This window comes from Protopterus annectens, chromosome 11.part0 (genome assembly GCF_019279795.1).
Source record: "Protopterus annectens isolate FY-2018-M chromosome 11.part0, PAN1.0, whole genome shotgun sequence".
In the NCBI taxonomy this organism is placed as follows: domain Eukaryota; kingdom Metazoa; phylum Chordata; order Ceratodontiformes; family Protopteridae; genus Protopterus; species Protopterus annectens.
The window spans coordinates 2,205,589-2,226,483 of NC_056745.1; the positions used below are offsets into that span (position 1 = coordinate 2,205,589).

General features: G+C 42.2%; 1 protein-coding gene across 2 annotated transcripts in view; it reads left to right on the top strand.

The window, feature by feature from the left end:
• The window catches only part of SPATA20 (spermatogenesis associated 20), a 2,234,575-nt gene that overhangs the window by 701,106 nt on the left and 1,512,574 nt on the right, over positions 1-20,895 (top strand). For both annotated transcript variants that reach the window (XM_044087351.1, XM_044087352.1), the window contains exon 8: positions 20,691-20,795. In XM_044087351.1, coding sequence (XP_043943286.1) covers positions 20,691-20,795 — 105 coding nt within the window. The remainder of the gene's footprint in view (positions 1-20,690; positions 20,796-20,895) is intronic.

The following is a 20,895-nucleotide window of genomic DNA, read 5'->3' on the forward strand; positions in this document are numbered from 1 at the left end:
AGTCAGTACCTAGACATACTCTATCTCAGCTTAATAACTTTAGAAGATAACTTCATCATGAACCTCATGCTCACTCTTTTAGGTTTTAAAGAAGCAAAAAAGCCAAAACCTGCTTATCTGATAAATCTTAATTCAGCAAATAGAGGGGTTTTCTGTTTAGACAACCTAAGAATGCATTGATCCTTTCTCTCCAAGTAATTCTAAACTACCTGAATTCCTTTTATGAAATATAACCTAATTTATTCCTCTCTTACCATGCTTCTAGAAATCTTAACCTGAGCCTACACCTCTGGCTTCTTTTAAAAAAGTAAAGCCCCTTCTGAGAAGGGTGCTGCACCTAAGACCTCTTCAACTTTGAATGTTAATTGTGTTTTGTAAAAGCTGGTGCAGAAGCACTTTGTACATAAGTTGCTGACCTGATATTCCTGTTATGAACTTTCTTCAAATGTAAAGCTAATTTTTTTATCTTTTCATGAAGATGGAGACACACTTGGGACAATTTTTTCATTCTTGCCTAAACTAGTGTGTGATAGGTCATCATATCAATTCATACAGCTTGCTTTTTCTCATGCAACCAGGGAAATAAGATGGAGACAGTATTTTGCACACTACAGACATTCATTGGCAGCACAGGTATTTTCTGAATCTGACTTGTCAGAAATTCAGACTAGTTTGTGTCATTTGCTAAAGAGAAAGAGGGTAAGCCATTTGACAAGTGGACCTTATTTAAATGGCTAGCTGATCACATTTTCTTGAGATGTGATACATGTAGTGCATTTTTACAGGGGTTGGTGAGAACACACTCCATCGGAGCAGAATCTACTACTCAAGCTAAAAAAAAAAAACACAAACAGATGAAAATTCAAGTATGACCTTGCCAGTGATAAAATGAAATACACACGGCAAAATAATAAAATTTATTTTCCACACAAAAACACTATAAAACATACAGGCACTCAATACCTCAGCTAAAAAACCTTCTTGGAGTTAACTGATTAATGCCAATAAAGTAATTGGCCAATAAAAGCAATTATTACAAAAGGGCTTTCCAAGTACATTTGCTGTTTAAGCCCTTAGGTGTCAGTGTGCCATATTTAAGAATAAAAATAGTTTCCTTAAACAACAAATGTTATGTTGTTCATATCTCACCTTCGTTTTTGTTGTTTGGGTTCAGAGCCGATCCTCTGCTCCGACTCGGCAGTATACTATAGCTCAAGAGCTTTTACTGGCTGAAGACTAGCCCCTATCCCAGCATGCTTAGCAGTAGTTACCCACATTTCCTTTGCCGCTTGCAGCATCGAGATTGCGGAAACTGGCTCAGGCTAAGTGTTTTTTCTTTTTATACTTTTGAAGAAAAATATTTGCATTTATATTACCTAACTTGGAAACAGTCGCTGTCCTTCGTTTTTCTACTTTTTTCCTATCCCATCCGAGTGACTGCTATTGTGTAGACTAACCATTTTTCTCTCTGGCCTTTTCCCCTCTTCTAAACCCATTTAAATTAGAGGGTTCTTTGTCTTTCTTGCCTTTTCTTAATATCTATTAAGCTTTAAGGAGTTGCTATTTAAGTTAGAGGCTCTCCTTAGGTGGGGAGGTCGCCATTTGACTTGGAGGCTCTCCCCACTTCTCTTCTTTCCTTTCTGTTAAAAAAAAAAAGTTTTGTCTGTATTTGCCTGTTTATGTTGTTAGTAGTGTGTTTTTTGTCTAGATTTAGATAGTGCTGTTCGACATTATGTTGAAAGATACTGCCAAGGAATCTAAACCTTCAGGTTTCAAAAAGTGCCATTTGTGCTGCCAAAAGATTTCCCTTACGGATGGGCACACGAGTTGCGTGTATTGTTTAGGGCCTGTTCACCTGCAGGATTCATGTTCCATTTGCCATGCATTTAGTTCACAAGTTCTGCAGGAGAGAAGGAACAAATTGATCTTAAGAGGTTACTGAAGGGCCCCTTTGCTACTATGGAGGGGACTCAGCCAGCAAAAAAAACTGGAACAACCCAAGTCTTCATCTTCTTTGGCTCTGACTTTGCAACAGTCAAAAGAGAAGGACAAGTATCAAGCTAAGTCGGATCCGACTTTCGGTTCTGACACACTCTCACCTACGGCTCCATCTGTTGTCTCGGAGCCAGTAAGGTCTCATAAGCAATCTAGATCTCCTACCTTGGAACCAGTACAGTCTGCTCCACAGTCTCCTTTATTACAATCTGTGGCAGGCAGTCACTGGTCTTCAACCCATTCCTCTCAGTCATCCAGGAGCTTCTTGGATGATGATGTGGAGAAGGTGGTGAAGAGGCTTCTTATGACACCAGCATTAGCTAAAATACTTCGGGCCCATCGCAGATGAAAATGGTGCCGACAGCCCAACCAACACCTGTCTCAATTCCTCCTCCACCTCCTCTGAGCTTGGAGCCAGAGTGTATGGCAGTTGTAGTGGTAGAACTGTCGGTTCCAGTAACTTCTGATCTTTCGGTTCTGACTACCACTCCGATTTCCTCAATACCCCCTTCTATCGAGGGATCTGGGAGCCAACGCTCCCTCATTGGCTCTGAGAGGGGAGCGGCATCGGACCCTTGTCCGACCCTACTCTCCTTCTCGGAGTTTCTGCGCAGGTCAGCTCGGCTTCTACATTGGCCTCTGAGCCATCACCCTTGGTTCAGAAGAGGTCTCCCGCTTCTTTGGAGCTGGAGGCTCTTTCTGGTTGGGACCATGATGCCTTTGGGGTGATGAGAACTGTGCTGTCTACTGACAGAGCTCTACCCTCAGCTCCATTGGCTCCTTTGCCTTCGGTGGTGGTGTCGGCCTCAAGCATAGGGAACCCATGCTGCAGGACACCCCATTGGGCAATCCCACCTCTTCCAAAACCTCCCCAAGCATCCCTCAGAGAGGACTTGCAAGAGGAAGCATGTGGGCTCCCCTGAGTCCTTGACATCAGACACAGACTTGGATGACTCAGAAGGGTCCCCACGGTCCCTCTCTGAAGATGTCTCTTTTTCAGACATCTTAGAAATCCTTAGACAGAGGGGTGACTGGAACTCCCTTGCCCTTTCTGAAGATGAGTCAGTGTACCTGGATGCATTTGGTTCCCGAACCTCCACCTCTTGGGCATCTCCTTCTTTCGACCCACTATTGCACGTAGTGAGTTGAAAGGCGTGGAGCTCTGCAGACATGATGGAGCCAGAGGCCCAATAAATTTATAACAGCCCCTGAAGACAGAGCCTTCTTATCCAAAGGTGTTCCTGTTGATGCTATGGTGGCGGCGGCAGCCACCAAAAAGGAATTAGTGGAAACTTTGTCATCTGTCCATCCGCCAAATAGAGTCTCATATGATGGACAGATACGGGAAGCGTATGTTTTCTTCAGTGACCTTTACACTCAGGTTGCTGAACTATTTGTCCCACTTTACAAGGCTTCAAAGGGATCTCTTCAAAGATTTAGATACCTTACAGGATCCTACAGCTGGCAGAGCCTCAGACAAGGCGGCTTCTCAGCTTGCGACCTTGACTTCGATGAGTAACTCCTCCATGCTGCTAATTTCTTATGCAGCCGATGGGGCAAGCAGGGTGGCAGGCACAGGGATGGCCTTATGCAGACACTCCTGGATGCGCCTTTGTCATTTTGTGGAGCCCTTAGTCTTCCTTTACTAATGCCCCCCTTTGATGGCTCATCCTTATTCGGACCACAGGTAAAAGACTCTTACCAGGTGTGAACAAGATGGTAAAACTCTCTCTGCCATGGGAGTAGGTTTTTCTGCTCCATGTAAACGTTATCCTAAGGGCCGGAAGAGCAGAAAGATGTGGTTCTGGAAATCCCAGGGAGCTTCACCAGACAAACATAGAGATTTTCCCCCCAGAGGCAGAGGGGGAAATAGCAATGGAAGACACCAATCTAGCAGCAGGGGAGGTCCACAGAATTAGGGCGACAGAGATACTTTCTCTGGTAGGCCCTTCCAGCGCTCCTGAAGGGATGCCCGACTGTCCGACTCTGGAGACAGTTGGGGGAGATTATCCTTGTACCCAAAAGCCTGGCAGACAATCACAGAAGATACATGGGTACTATCGATAATATTCGGAGGTTACAATATTCCCTGCTCCCAACTTACCCTGACAAAAAGACAACACACTATCCCAGATGTTCCACCCAATCTTTGGGATCAAGCAAACCTAGAGGTTTAAAGGTTGCTAGAAAGAGTCATCCAGGAAGTCCCTGCAGACCATATCAGATCTGGAACTTACTCAAGGTTCTTTTTAGTTCCAAAATATTGGATCTCAGCAGGTTGAACAAGTCAGTCAAGAAAACAAAGATGTTATTCGTGTTTCACTGTTGCAGTCATTACATTTGGGTAATCTGCTGGCAGGTTGCCCTCAGTTGGCCTGATTAAAAAAGTCTTGGGTCCTGCGTCAGTTGCTCTCCCTTCTTCCATGACGTCAGGTCGTCGGGGGTATAAAACATGTAGTCGACGCCATTACATCAGTCTTTCTTGCCGCGCGGTGCCCGAAGCAGAAGCAGTTAGCAAGTGCCGGTCAGCTGACTCCTGAAATTTTCGTTTTCGAGTTTCAGAACCAAAGTCTTCAACTAAAAGCTAAGAACCCCGTTGGGGAAACTTTTTCTTGCTCCTTACCGATGTCAGTAAAAGTTAATAATTGTATTAATTGTGGGAAGCAAATACCTCATAAGGATTTTCATTTGTACTGTATTCCTTGCCTAGGCCCTGACAACAACGTGCCTTGCTGTCGGTTTTGTGCTAAATTTAATTAATGCACTGTTAAACGTTGGCATATTTTTGCTTCTAAATATTTTGGCTCAAGATTTAACTATCCAGAAATGTCGTTGGTTAGCAATCCGACTACTGGAATACCTAAAAAAACACAAAGAAAAAGACAGAGACAGAACGTTGAGGTCCAAAACAGACGACGAAGCTTCTCCTAAGCTAGTTGCTGGTTCGCCGGTACTCAGTGAGGCACTTTCACAGCCCCTGATACCCGCTACTTTTGATTCGCAGGCCTCTACTGAGACCCATTCGCAGTCCGGTATGCCACGAGATACTTTATTGAATCTGTGGATGTCTCTGCCTTTGATGGGTCTGGAGCCGCTGAGCAGGCACTAGCTTCTGAGGGTGTTTTCAGGCCTAAAGATTTGTATATTAAACCGACACCATCTTCAAAACTAAGGCCAAAATCTACTTCTGTGTCTAAAAAAACGATGCTTGTACAGGCCCCAATGCCTAAAAAAACAAATGATCAAAATGGCTGAGGATTTAATTACCTTGATCAGGGGTCCCCATCCCCCTCCTGCTAAGAGGCCTAGGCAAGGCACTGACTATGAATCTTCAGATCAGGTTTCTATTTCTTCTGATTCCTCTTCTGATCAGGAATTATCTGTTCCCACTTATGAGGACCCTGATGCAGAAGATTTCATCCCTTCTGCTTCTCCTCCTGAGGATTTTTCTTTTGGAGAAACTTTGCATACCTTAAGAGAACACTTTCACTGGGAGAGTCAGGCTTTCTCAGAATCTAAAAAGAGACTTAAGGATTTCCTTCTTCTTCCTCAGCATAGGCTTTTGGCTATACCCCCTGTTCTAGACATTGTTGATGATGTTTTCTCAGAATCCAGTATGAATCCTGATTCCCTGCCTCCGGCTCCTAGTAAGCCAGACAGATATTACAGGGTTCGTGACTCCCACAAATTCCTCTTTAAAAAAACCCTACTGCTGACCCTGAAACCATTTCTCAGGGTCCCAAGGACGTTAAGGCTTCTACTGCTAAAAATCCTACCCCTTCTGATAGATATTCCAGGGCGCTGGATAGATGGGGTAAGAAGGTTTACACATCTGCAAACTTGGCAATCAGGGCTTTAAACTGTCAATTTCATATGCTTAAATATCAACAGCATGTCCTGGGCTTACTTAAACAGAAAATGATGTTGATTTCTGTTTGTGTGGAAAATAAAAAGTTGCAGGATTTATTGCATTCAGCTAAACAAGTTGGAAAACATACTTTGTAATGTGGTTTTGATTCCTTGGAGGCCTCTTGCAGGGCTGCTGTAACTGGATCTGTGATGAGAAGGCATGCTTGGCTCAAGGAGCAAAATCTGCCTGACCATGTTAAAGCAAAATTGTTGGATGCTCCTTTACAACAGGAGAGTCTGTTTGGTAATAAGGCAGAAGAAGTTTTGAAAAAGATGGAATATAAAGCTAAATCTATGCAAACTGTAAAATATGTCCTACAAGTGCAGCCACCCAGGTTCAGTAGGCACTGGCCTACGAAGAACTGGTCCTTTCCAGTGCCCACCAGAGCAGCTCAGGTCAAACCCAGACATTCTAAAGGCTCCAGGTTTCAGTCACAAGGAACTTATAGAACAAAGCAATGGGGTGCCTCCATCTCCAAATCTGGAAGTAACAAGGCACCTCCCTATGGTAAGCAGTCTCAATGACTTTCCACTGCAATCACCAAGCACTTATCTTTTGACTGCCCCTTTGGGGGGAGAACTGGCACTTCATGCACGAAACTGGCAACTGATTACCCATGACAAGTGGGTTTTAAATATAGTATACCAGGGATACAGATTTCATTTCCACATGTTGCCAATCCCAAGTGGATGGCCAGATCTACTGCCAAATCAGTGGCAGAGGCCCAGAAACAAGTTATGTTCCTCATGAATATGGGGGCTATTTAACCAGTACCAGGAAAGGAAAAGGGACAAGGTTTTTATTCAAGACTTTTCCTGGTACCCAGAAAAGACCAATCATGGCGTCCAATTCTGGACTTATCCATTCTAAATACATTTCTGGACATTCCAAAATTCAAAATGCTGACTCTACAACAGTTACTACCTATGCTAGGCAAGGATGCCTGGTTGGTAACTCTAGACTTAAAAGAGGCTTACCTGCATATCCCAATCAGGGAATCTTGCAGAAGATACTTCCGCTTAAAAGCAGGCTATTTGCATTACCAGTTCTCTGCACTGCCCTTTGGCTTATCTAATGCGCCCAGGGTCTTCACAAAGTGCCTGGCACCAGTAATTGCTTTTTGCAGGCAAAGAAAAATTCAAATTTATCCATACCTGGACGATTGTCTAATTCAGGCAGAAAACAAGGACACTCTTCTAAAACTTCTGGCATTTGTAAAAAGACTTCTAACTTGTCTAGGGTACGCCATAAACGAAAAGAAATCACAACTGGTACCCTCTCAAATAATTACATTCCTGGGTGCAAGCTTAAATACAACTGCCCAGATGACTTGCCGTACACCAGAAAAACAAATTCAATTGATGACTTGCTTCAAACAGGTGGCCACAAAAACCCAGGTATCTGCAAGACAAATTCTGCAGGCCTTGGGGTTCATGGCCTCCTGCATTCTAATAATTCCATATGCAAAACTGCATATGAGGAAATTTCAATGGTACCTAAAAAGCTTATGGAGTCAACATTGTCACAGCCTGGAAACAATGATTCCTATCATTCCTTGCTTGCAGCTAGAGTTCCTATGGTGGGCAGAGGCCTGCCACCAAAACAAGGGACTGTCATTCATTCCACCCCCTGCCACCCAAACCCTGACTACAGATGCATCAGATTATGCTTGGGGGGGCACATCTGGCAGGGAGATGCATTCAGGGCCAGTGGAGCCCAAATCAAATGCACCTACATATCAACCAGAAAGAGATGCTAGCTGTACAGAATGCTGTGACAGCCTTCAAGGACTATCTTCATCCAGGACAACTACTGATAAAAACAGCACCACAATCATGTGGTACATAAACAAGCAGGGGGGGTACCCATTCTTACCCCCCTTGCAGACTAGTCATGGCATTGTGGAACACGGCTTTGACTTATCAAATACATTTACAAGCTCAATTCCTGCCAGGAAATCTAAGTACTCTGGCAGACGAACTAAGCAGAAATCTTATGGACCCACATGAATGGAAACTGGATCCACAAATTTTCAACATGTTGACAAGCAAATGGGGGAGCCCAGACATAGATCTTTTCTCATCATCCCAAAACTGTCAATTGGACAAATTCTGCACAAGAATTCATCACAAAAAAGCTTGGAAAGTGGATGCTCTATCCTTCAGCTGGAAAAACCTATCAGTCTATGCCTTTCCCCCTCTGCCTCTGCTCTCCAAGGTCTTACTAAAAGTCAGACAGGAAAAACCAAAAATGATTCTGATTGCTCCAGACTGGCCTCGCCAACACTGGTACCCGCTCCTACGCAATATGTCGCACCTTTCTCCGTGGTACTTGCCTCAGACACCTTACCTACTGTCTCAGCAGAACTGTCAAATTCTGCACACTCTGCTCCAAACTCTGAATCTTGCAGCATGGTAATCAACTAATTTCACCAGTTACATCTCTCAGCAAACCTGTGATGGATGTCATTTTGGAGGCCAGGTGGCCTAGTACTAGAAAATCTTATGCTGACAAATGGAAAAGATTCTGTGCCTGGAACCAAGCACAAGGAATAAGCACAGCAATGTCCAATATTCCTCAGATTCTGCAATATTTAACTGAGATGCTTCACAAGGGCCAATCTTTTTCTTCCATAAAAATCCATGCCTCTGCCATTTCAGCTCATTACAACACGGAGCCTCCCCTATTTTCTCATCCTCTGCTAAAGTAGAACCTCAGAGGGGCCAAAAATTTAAGACCTCCCAGGAGAGCACCTACTCCTGCATGGGACCTCAATTTTGTTTTGGAGAAACTCACTCTACCTCCTTTTGAGCCAGGTGCTACTGCAGACCTAAAATGTCTGTCTTGGAAAACAGCTTTTCTTTAGTAGTCACTTCATCTAGAAGGATTTCAGAACTACAGGTTCTTATGGCAGTGGAGCCTTTTATTATTTTTTACCAGGACAGGGTGGCTCTCAGGACCAATCCATCCTTTATGCCTAAAGTGGTATCTAGTGTGGCTCTTGATCAGACCATTCATCTGCTAACTTTCTTCCCAAATCCACAGAACAAGGGTGAGCGGATTCTGCATTCATTGGATGTACACAGACAACTAAGATTCTACTTAAACAGGACAAAATATTTAAGAAAAATACTGGTGGTATTTGCTGCAGGAGCAGAGGGAAAGGCTATTTCAAAGCAGGCTATTTCAAAACGGATAAGCCATTGTATTAGTTTCTGCTACATGCACCATGGTAAACCTGTCCCCAAGGGGATCAGATCTCATTCCACCAGGGCTGCATCTATGTCAGAGGTTCCTACCAGAGACATTCTAGAAGCTGCTACCTGGAGCTCAGTTCATACATTCACCAGACATTACCCTTTACCTCTCTTCTCTAAATCCAGAGCAGGCTTTGCCACTGCTGTCCTGCAGGGCCTTATAGCTGCTCCTGCTGCTGTACAACTCCATCCTCCCAACAATAGATTTGGGATTCTACCCAAATGTAATGACTGCAACAGTGAAACACGAAGAACATAGTACAGTTGTGTACACTTACCATAAATGTAGATGTTTGAGTGTATTCACTGTTGCAGTCCTGGTTACCCTCCCTCCAGCCCCCTGTTTTTTCTCTAACTATACCTCTCATTTCTGTTACTATCTTTAAAAGCCTTTTTGGTGTATTTGCTTTTGTTTGGAGGTATATGTTTTGTGTTTTTCATTCTACATATATATATATATATATATATATATATATATATATATATATATATATATATATATATTTAGCTCCTCATTGGGGGGGACACCTGACATCTGGGGCAAGAAAAACTGATGTAATGGCGTTGGCTGCATGTTTTATACCCCTGACGTCATGGAAGAAGGGACAGCAACTGACGCAGGACCCAAGACTTTGTTAATCGGGCCGACTGAGGGCAACCTGCTAGCAGATTACCCAAATGTAATGACTGCAACATTAAATACATTCGAACATCTACATTTATGGTAAGTGTACACAACTGTACTTTCAGGATGGTAACACTGCAGTCCATTCGTCCCTTTCTGGGACAGGACAATTGAATGTGCTCTGTGGATCTCCAGGATGCGTATACCACCTCATAAAAATGGACAGACAGTCAAGGAGATGTCTATGCTTCTGGCTGGGAGCCAGTTACTATCAGTTCAGAGCACTGCCCTTTGGTCTCACCACAGCCCCCATTGTGTTCACCAAATGCATGGCAGTAGTTACGGCTCACCTGAGGTGTCTAGGATTCCGGGTATTTCCATATCTAGACGACTGGCTCCTTAGTGCCACCACCGAGCATCAGCTAATCAAGGCAAGGGAATCCACAATTCATTCTTGTTCTCAGCTAGGGGATCACCATAAACTAAGAAAAGTCTGCCTTGTTGCCTTGTCAGTACATTACCTTTATATGTGCAGATTTAGACACAAGGGCCATGATAACAAAGCTGAGTCAAGAAAGAGTGTTAGCGATCCGTCGCCAAGTTGCAATGCTGTTGACAAAAAAAGAGAATTCAGGCTAGATTTGTTCTCATAGTTCTATGGCAGCGGCAATCACTCTAGTTCCTATGGCTCACTTCCACATGAGAATTCTGCAGTGGCTCCTCTTTGCACAATGGTCATTCCAGGATTTACTCTTGTCACATCAGATTCTGATCACGGAATCCTGCAAAAAGGATCTGGAGTGGTAGCTTCACTCCCTTATGGTAACAGTAGGCAGGCCGTTTCTGCCCCCCCCCCAACCTGTAGCCACAGTGACCACGGATACTTCCCAGATAGGGTGGGGGGGCATTATCTGGGGCAGACTGTTCAAGGGACTTGGCAGGAACCATGAGTATCACTTGCACATCAATGTCCTGGAGATGAGAGCGATGCTTCTGGTGTTGCAAGCACTTCAGGACTTTCTACCTACTGGGACTATAGCAATTCAGACAGACAATATGTCGGTAGTATGGTACATCAGCAAACGTGGAACCAGGTCTTAACCCTTGTGTTGAGAGGCTCTACGAGTTTGGCAATGGGCAATGTCTTCCCAAAGCTTTCTGGTTGCAACGCACATCCCAGGGAAATCCAACATGATCATGGACAAGCTCAGCCAAGACTATTCTGATGCCTCACGAGTGGTCCCTGAGGCAGGAAGTTGTAGACTTGATTTTTTCGCAAATGGGGCCAGCCATGCTGCGATCTGTTTGCCACTCCCTTCAACAACAAATGCAGCTGCTACTTTGCCCTAGTCCCACCACCGGGACAGTCATCCAGGGATGCACTTGTTAATGATTGGCCCCCAGGACTGCTTAACACCTTTCCACCCTTTCCCCTGATCCCCAAGGTTCTTCAGAAAGCACAGTTGTTGGGTTGCAAGTTAATCCTCATTGCCCCTTACTGGCCTTGTCTGATATGGTTCCCATTCCTTTGGCCTCACCTGCAAAGGGACCCTTGGATCCTGGACCCAGCACCAGATCTCTTGATGCATCAGCCAGGGGCTCTCCATTCAATCTCTCAAGCTGACAGCTTGGTTTCTCCGCTTCTGGTTTTAGCCAGGCTTCCGGCAGTTCGACACATTTTGATTTCTTCCCGTAAGCCCGCTACAAGGAAACTTTATGCTAGTAAATGGAACCTGTTCTCTTGTTGGGCAGGCAAAAATCAGGTTGATCTTTTTTCTGCACCTATTTCAAAGATTCTCTAATTTCTTGAGGAAAACTGCCATTTCTAATTTCCATATCGGAGAAATGGACTCCAGTATCATGTCCCATAGACTATGTAAGGCTACCCTCTTAAGACCTCCAATAAGAGAACTCCCCCCCTGGGATCTAAATTTAGTTTTAGATGCTCTGATCCCCCCCCCCTTTGAACTATCTACTTCTTGTCTACTAAAATTTCTAACTTGGAAGACCCTTTTTTTGGTTGCAGTTACCTCAGCTAGACGGGTTTCAGAATTACAGGCCTTATCTATTCGTCCCCGTACTTGATTTTACACAAAGATGGGGTTTCTCTCAGAACCTACCCCTCTTTCTTACCCAAGGTGTGTTCTGACTACAATTTGAATCAATCTGTAGAGCTTCCAGTTTTCTTCCCCAATCATGGCAACAAGGCACAGTATAAGCTTCATCAGTTAGACGTTCATAGACAGTTACGTTTATATTTACACAGGACCAGGGAAAAATCTAACCCATTGTTCATCTACGATTTGCATAAACAAAAACTTCCAGGGAAAATTAAAGGACGCTCAACAAGGGCCTTGGCTACCTCTATTGCTTTTCAAGCCAGACTGCCTTTGGATTCGATCTGTGTGGCAGCTACATGGGCTTATCACTCATTACAAAGTATATGTGGCTTCCCCGGAACAGGGCATCCTTTGGCTCCACGGTCCTGAAGATTTTTTTCCAGTGAGCCACCCAAGAATCAGGTGCTGGGGATGTGGTCTCAAACAGCAAGAACAGAGATACAGACAACATAACATAAAGAAGTTATGTACTCACCATAACATTCCATGTTTGTTGGCCTTGAGCTTGCCTTCCTTCTTGTATCCCACTCTCCTTCCCCCTTCCTGGAGGATCGAGAAGAATTCCTTGTTTTTATTGGTTATACTGGCTGAGTTTCCTTTTTACCGTACCTTTTGGTTAGTCCTAGTCTCCACTTTTTACTCTTGTTGATGGTTTACACCTTTATACGTAGGTGTCCTCTGATATGTAAAATAGATTATATCGTTTTCTAACTGTATGGTCTAGTACTGGGTTATCACAAATGAGATCTGGGGAACTACTGCTAGGCATGCTGGGATAGGGTCTAGCCTCGAGCCAGTAAAAGCTCTCGAGCTATAGTATACGGCCGAGTCGGAGCCGAGGATCGGCTCCGAACTCAAACAGCAAGAAGGAAGGGGAGATCAAGGACAACAAACATGGAACATTATGGTGAGTACATAACTTCTTTTTTATTTTTAATACAAAAACATCCCTTTCATGGATTTGTTCCAAAATGCATGCCTTCAAGTCTGTGAACACCTCCTCATGCACCATATTAAAATGTATAGCAACAGGATTGTCACAGTTTTTATTTATGTATTTAATGTGCTCCTGCACTCTTATACAAGTATAAGATGCTATAGGGTAATATTCATCCCCATTAATTCTCTCAAAAAATCTCACTATATATTTACATACTGAGCACTTCCCACATGCAACTGTTCCTAGTACTTGCGTATTATCACAGCCAGATTTCTAATCTGGTGTAATTCATAGTGTCATCAAGGAACAAGTATATGTGCAATTAAAAAGAGGTGTGTTAACCGCAAATTAGTATTTATCACTTTGGTTCTGAAACACTAACAGGAATAATGGCTAAATGCGTATTCCTGGGTAGCGCCCTTTGCCAGTGACACGTACTGAAAAGTAAAATTAACTTGCTGCTACACATACGGCGTATGTGTATTATTATTTACTGACATCTATCCTCAGGTCATCCTGCTGACTTGGTACACAATTGCACATTCTTATGAGGGACAGACCAAAATTATGTGTCAAAAAGCTGGACAATGTGCGCAAATCTGGACAGTTGACAGGTACAGGTATGTATATGTGCAATGGTAGTGAAACTGTGTACACTGGAGCAAAGCAGCAGTTATATACAACAGCCCATTACATTTTGGACTGCAAGAATATGATCACTACATGTAACAAGCTGAAAACGGGCATTACCAATTCTACCTTTGATATTAACCTTTCTGCCATAACTGAAGGCAAGTTTTGCCAAAGAAGTGACAATGACAGCCATTCGTGTCAACATGGTATTGCATGAAATGTGGGGAAAACCTGAAATAATGGGAGGACAAGAGCCTAAAAAGTCTGGGTACATTTTAATTAGTTATACACTTTGAAATGGACACAATAACGTGAAATATTTCAGTCACCATGTGACCACCATATGAATTTTTGGTGCTTGTGTATTATGGACAGAGGAAGAAGGACAAGGAGACCTGGTGGTGGAATGACGAAGTACAGGAGAGTATACAGAGGAAGAGGCTGGCAAAGAAGAAGTGGGATTGTCAGAGATGAAGAAAGTAGACATGAGTATAAGGAAATGAGGCGCATGGCAAAGAGAGAGGTGGCGAAGGATAAGGATAAGTCATATGGAGATTTGTATGAGAGATTGGTCACTAAAGAGGGAGAAAAGGACCTGTACCGATTGGCTAGACAGAGGGACAGAGCTGGGAAAGATGTGCAACAGTTAAGGGTGATAAAGGATAGTGAGGGAAACGTACTCACAAGTGAGGAGAGTGTGTTGAGTATATGGAAAGAGTAATTTGAAGGGCTGATGAATGAAGAGAATGAGAGAGAAAAGGTTGGATGATGTGGGGATAGTGAATCATGAAGTGAAACAGATTAGCAAGGAGGAAATAAGGATGGCTCTGAAGAGGATGAAGAATGGAAAGGCTGTTGGCCCAGATGACATACCAGTGGAAGCATGGAGGTGCTTAGGAGAAATGGCAGTGGAATTTTTAACCAGATTGTTTAATGAAATTTTGGAAAGTCAGAGGATGCCTGAGGAGGGTAGATCTTTAAGAATAAGGGTTATGTGCAGAGCTGCAGTAACTACAGAGGGATAAAATTGATCAGTCACAGCTTGAAGTTATGGGAAAGAGTAGTGGAAGCTAGGTTAAGAAGGGACGTGACGATTAGTGATCAGCAGTATGGTTTCATGCCAGGAAAGAGCACTACAGATGCAATGTTTGCTCTGAGAGTGTTGGAGAAATACAGAGAAGGTCAGAAGGAGTTGCATTGTGTCTGTGGACTTAGAGAAAGCATACAACAGGGTGCCTAGAGAGGAGATGTGGTATTGTATGAGGAAGTCGGGAGTGGCAGAGAAGTATGTAAGAGTGGTATAGGATATGTACGAGGGTAGTGTGACATTGGTGAGGACTGCGGTGGGGAGTGACAGATACATTTAAGGTGGAGGTGGGATTACATGAAGGATCAGCTCTGAGCCCTTTCTTATTTGCAGTGATGATGGACAGGTTGACAGATGAGATCAGACAGGAGGCCGCGTGGACTATGATGTTTGCAGATGACATTGTGATATGTAGTGAGAGTAGGGACCAGGTTGAAGAGACCCTGGAGAGGTGGAGATATGCTTTAGAGAGAAGAGGAATGAAGGTCAGCAGGGCTAAAACAGAATATATGTGTGTAAATGAGAGGGAGGGTAGAGGAATGGTGAGGATGCAGGGAGTAGAGTTAGTAAAGGTGGATGAGGTTAAGTACTTGGGATCAACAGTTCAGAGTAATGGTGAGTGTGGAAGAGAGGCGAAGAAGAGAGTACAGGCAGGGTGAAATGGGTGGAGAAGAGTGTCAGGAGTGATTTGTGGCAGACTGGTACCAGTAAGAGTGAAAGGGAAAGTCTACAAGAGGGTAGTGAGACCAGCTATGTTATATGGATTGGAGATGGTGGCATTGACAAAAAGGCAGGAGTCTGAGCTGGATGTGACAGAGTTAAAGATGTTAAGATTTGTACTGGGTGTGACTAGGATGGACAGGATTAGGAATCAGTATATTAGAGGGTCAGCTCAGTTTGGAGACAAAGCAAGAGAGGCGAGATTGCGTTGGTTTGGACATGCGCTGAGGAGGGATGCTGGGTATATTGGGAAAAGGATGCTAAGGATGGAGCTGCCAGGTAAGAGAAAAAGTGGAAGGCCTAAGATAAGGTTTATGGATATGGTGAGAGAGGACATGCAGGCGGTTGGTGTGAAAGAGCATGATGCAGAGGACAGGAAGAAATGGAAACAGATAATCTGTTGTGGCGACCCGTAATGGGAATAGCCGAAAGATGATGATGTATTATCGGTTACAAATCTGGTTGTGATAATATGCAAGTGACCTTTTCCCAAATTTTCCATTGTTCTATTAGGACTATTCCTGGGGGCAACAAATTAACTATGCACAACCATGTCTTTAGTACGTCTACCTTTCTTATAAGATATTAAAGGGAATTTATATAAATTCTTAACACAATTTTTACCATATGCCACGGTGGTGCAGTGGTAGTATTGTTGCCTTACAGCAAGAGGTTCTTCCGTTTGATTCTTGGCTGGAGTGCAGGGAGTGCCTTCTGTGTGGAGTCTGCATGTCCTCCCCGCGGTTGGGTGGGTGTTCGAAAGACATGCGTAAATGGGCATCCCTTTGTTGAAGGTTGGATGTCAAGCTGGCATCTCTGCTTTCTTGAAAATCTACTGCCAATCATTAGAAGACCGGAGTTCCACTGTGGCGACCCCTAACCGGGAAAAGCTGAAAGACAAACAACAACTACTTAACACAATTTTTACTCGTAAAGGAAAACTCCACCCTCTCATACAGTTTAACTCAATCTTCAGGATTCTTTTCTCCCTACAGTATGATTCCAGCATTGTGTAGCTACCAAAAACCTGCTTGTACTTTTTAAAACTTTATTTCCTTGCATTGGAGTCAAAGGAAGAGAAAGCCCACCTACTTTTTTTTTTAACTCAACTTCTCCCATACTTTGCAGAGAAATTCGTCTTTACCTACATGACATACTATAGTCACAGTTAAGTCTGTGGTTTAACCTGTCAGGTACTGCTGTCAATCTTAAATGGGCAATTAATCCTGCTAAATGACAGGAACACAGCAGCTGATATAAACAGAGGCAGAAAACTGTGGAACTGTTTTCCACCGTTTTTATTGTGGAGGGGAGGAGAACTTAACACTCCCCTTTTATTGCAAAACAAAGCAATTAGATCAGTCAGAGTTTCAAAGGCAATTGTCAACTATTCTGACAAATTTACATAAGCAGCAAAACAGTATTGGAATGCTAAGCTTTAAATGTTATTTATTATAGTTTATATGTTAAGGTAACTTAAATGTAGTATCAAAGATTTCTGTGACCTTTAGAGAAAATATTTTTTCTTGTAAAGTATCAATGCATTTACCATTTCAAGCCCCCCCCCACACACACACACACACACACACACACAGACCAGAACTGCAGAAAGAGTCAGGTGAAAACCCTATCAAGTAGGTACATTGATACTGTTCATAAAAAGGTCTTTTATGCTTTTTTGTGACATCCTTCCAGAGGGGGTGCATATCTGGTGCATGCATATCCACTGTAAGAGATTCCCACTGACTTTGAGTCAGTCCTTAAATTGTTAAAGTGCATGAGCATTTTGTAGCCCACAAAGGAAATGTGACAATTGATGGCAACCATAATATATAGATGAATTGACTTTAACATACATTACTATGTGCCCTTGCATTAGAAACATAAGAAAAGGAAACCAGAAGTACTTCACTGTGTTTAAATGTGCGCGCGCACACACACACACACACACACACACACACACACACACACACACACACACACACACACACACTTTTGTGCACACGTACTTTATACACACACGCACGGACTGTATATGTGTGTGTGTGCAATATGTGTTCCTACAATTATTTATAATAAACAACATAGTATAGTTAAGCATTATTAATGTATACATTCTAGTAAATGCTGCTCAATAATTTACCTGGTCACTGTCACACACTGGCTGTGTGTTGTACATGCAGTTTTGGTCAGTGTCTCTGTCAGTATTTTTTTCTTTGATGCCAAGTGCATTTAATACTTGCTATTATCTTTGCCAATGTAGCCTAAGTTGTGCTTGAAAAGGATCCTGGGACCAGTTCACTTTCCTGGTTACCAAAGTATAAATAGAAAATAGAAATAAAGGAGGGTGAACATGACAGAAATAACTGAGGAACTAGTAAAGCACATTCTAATTCTGCAAAACAAATGGAGGCTAGTACAAATTCACGACTCACCAAATACAAAGCACCAGTGGAGGAAATGAAGCTCAGTCCTTTCTTTGTAGTTCAATTTAATATCGGAAACAACAAAAAAATCACTCCAGCACCACAAAAGACAGAAAATACGAACTTCCAGGCACATTAACGCTATGTCTCCACACTTGCGTTTTCGTTTAGTACACTTCCTCAGATGTGAATGAATACTAATTACAAAAACACTCTACTTTATATATATGCAATAATCAATCAATTTAAATTGTATGAACTGATATGAACTGAGGTTACTAATGTCAATTAATTACAGTAGAACAATTTAAATTGATTGATTATTGCATATATATAAAGTAGAGTGTTTTTGTAATTAGTATTCATTCACATCTGAGGAAGTGTACTAAACGAAAACGCAAGTGTGGAGACATAGCGTTAATGTGCCTGGAAGTTCGTATTTTCCGTCTTTTGTGGTGCTGGAGTGATTTTTTTGTTGTTTCCGATATTAAATTGAACTACAAAGAAAAGACTGAGCTTCATTTCCTCCACTGGTGCTTTGTATTTGGTGGACATTCTAATTCTGCATCATTCATGAGTTTGAAAAATCCTCCCACTGAAGCCATTGGGAAGCAGCAAACAGACTAAGTTTTTAGAGTCCTACTACTTGCCACTTGTAAATGTACCAGAAGGATCATTTGCTTTTGTGAGAGTTTTCACACCTCAGCATGAGAGTGTGGTGGAGGGTTTGTCAAATCTTTTAGGACTACAAAAAACTCCTATTGTAAAAAAAAACTTATCTAATTTTGTTGTGTTGCAAGTAGCTAACAGCTATGTATAGCATAGAACAAGCTATGGCAGGCACATAAATGAGGTTCAGTCAGGTAAACATAGAAGCAGCTCTGTTACAGAATGTGTGTTTATATAACAATGCTTCACAGTCCTGCCATTCAATCTTAATGGCATGAGAAAACAGCACCACCTCCATGTGTCTAGCATGATTCATATAAAGAGGACTTGAAATGTATTCTGGGAAGAAGGAATGAAAGCAGGAAAAGAAGATCACGTTACCATGGCAGGCCCCATCATCCGCCATTTTGAGAGAAACACATTAAACTGTAAAAGAAGGAATGATTTTGAGGCATTAAAATAGCTCAAAAACAGATACAATGAAAAAAATATGTTTTTTTGAGTTGTAAGGTGGAGTTTTCCTTTAAAAAGGAAAGCCCAATACTATGTAATAATGTTAACAATTTCATGACTAAAGACATTAAAAACAGTTACAAAATAAACTTTCCTCTCTCTCCCACACTCTAACCTATCACAGCCATTTTAGGGTCAACATTTTCTTTACTAACAAATTTGTCTGTCCTCATCCAATTGAAACAACTTTTTTAAGGACTGAACAATCAACTCCTCACCATATCCTCTTTGTTTAAAGATAGTACAAGTATGCATAATTTCCCTTTCCAACACTTCCAGGTCACTACACAACCTACTTACCCTTAACAATTCACCATAAGGTAAAGCATTCAATACATGGGGCGGGTGGCAGCTCCTACCGTCCAAAAATGAGCCCCATTCTCAAGCTTCCTTTGTATTCTGGTACTGATATTGTTACCGCTAACATCCAACTATAAATCTAGGAAAGTTACAACCTTTCCCCTTTGTAGGCCATCAGACTGCAGGCCAAAACGATTTCTCTGTAGGTCCTCCACAAATGATTCTACTTGATTTTCACCCCCTTTACATAAAAAAATCAAATCATCAATAAACCTACAGTATAAAATCACAAAATTCCTAAAACGCTTAAGCTTATGCAAAAACTCCACCTCAAATAAACCCATAACTGAATTTGCATATATTGGTGCAAAGGGCACACCCATTGCTGTCCCTTGCATCTGTTGATAAATACACTGATTAAATTAAAAAAAAATGATTTGTTAAACTAAAATATAATAAATCAGTAGCATAATTAGTTACAGGACTCTCACCAAGAAAAAATCTTAGTTTCTAGACCCACAGAATGTTGACTACTCAAGCTGTCTTCGGGAATGTTTACGCACATGACATGTATGGAGTTATGAGCCTGCACACTGTGCCCCATTATCAGAAATAAAAAAAAAAAATAGAAAGTCTGTCCCATACAGACAAGATTCACTGGGGCTGTTCAACTGGACCTGTTTTGACATGCTTCCACTGTCAGTGATCAGTATGGATACTGATAAGAAGTCCTTCCATATGTTATGAATAATATACCTTCCGTGTATGGTAGCACAGTCAAGTAGTTAGTTTTAATGTGAAAAGTAATTTTCCAACTGCACTAGTCACCTGCTTTACATGTGACAGATATTTTAGCTGTGTTGCTGTACATAGTTACATGATTGTGTTTTGAATGTTAGCTGTTCCATTAGTTATAGTACTTTTGCATCCTTGCCCTTAATAATTGTGGTAGTGGAAGACCTCTCTTTCCACCTGAAGGATATGTTCCTCACTGTGAAGAGCAGAAGAAGGCTAGAGTAGATATTGGTTTTAAATATATTGCTGTGGGACCTGTAATCATCACCTGTAGTTGTAAGCCAATTTTAGCTGGAACTCAGTTATGTGTTCTTTTGAGAAAATAACTAAGAAAGGTAGGATACATATCCCAAGATTCAACTAATGAAAATCTTCTCTCTTGAAGACATGTTAAGCTGATTGCCTCATTCAGCAGCGTTGTATAATGCCACAACTATTTGATTTCAGAGGATTTAGAGGGTGATTTTAAAAAAGGTACCTAAACATAATTTGAGTTGTTCAAGACTACAAAATGACATTAATTGATGGTTATGTAAATCATTGCTGCTGCTCACCAGGTGAGGTCTCACTGTTTGTAACTCCATGTTGTCACCAGTAGTCATGGCTTCTCTAGGTTTGGGTGTAATTCTCTGTCCTTTTGTGGAACACATGCAGATTATCCACCAACATATGTTAACAAGTTATGCTTTCTTTCTTGCAGGGATTTCACAGATATTCTACAGATGCGCTGTGGCATGTGCCTCATTTTGAAAAGATGCTGTATGACCAGGGACAGCTTGCTGTTGCCTATATAGATGCCTATCAGGTAGGTAGGATTTGTGGTTAACTGCTAAAACATCAAGTGACATATGCGTAGTATCTACACAGCTCATTGTACTTTTCTTCCTTTTTTGTTTCAGTGGGGG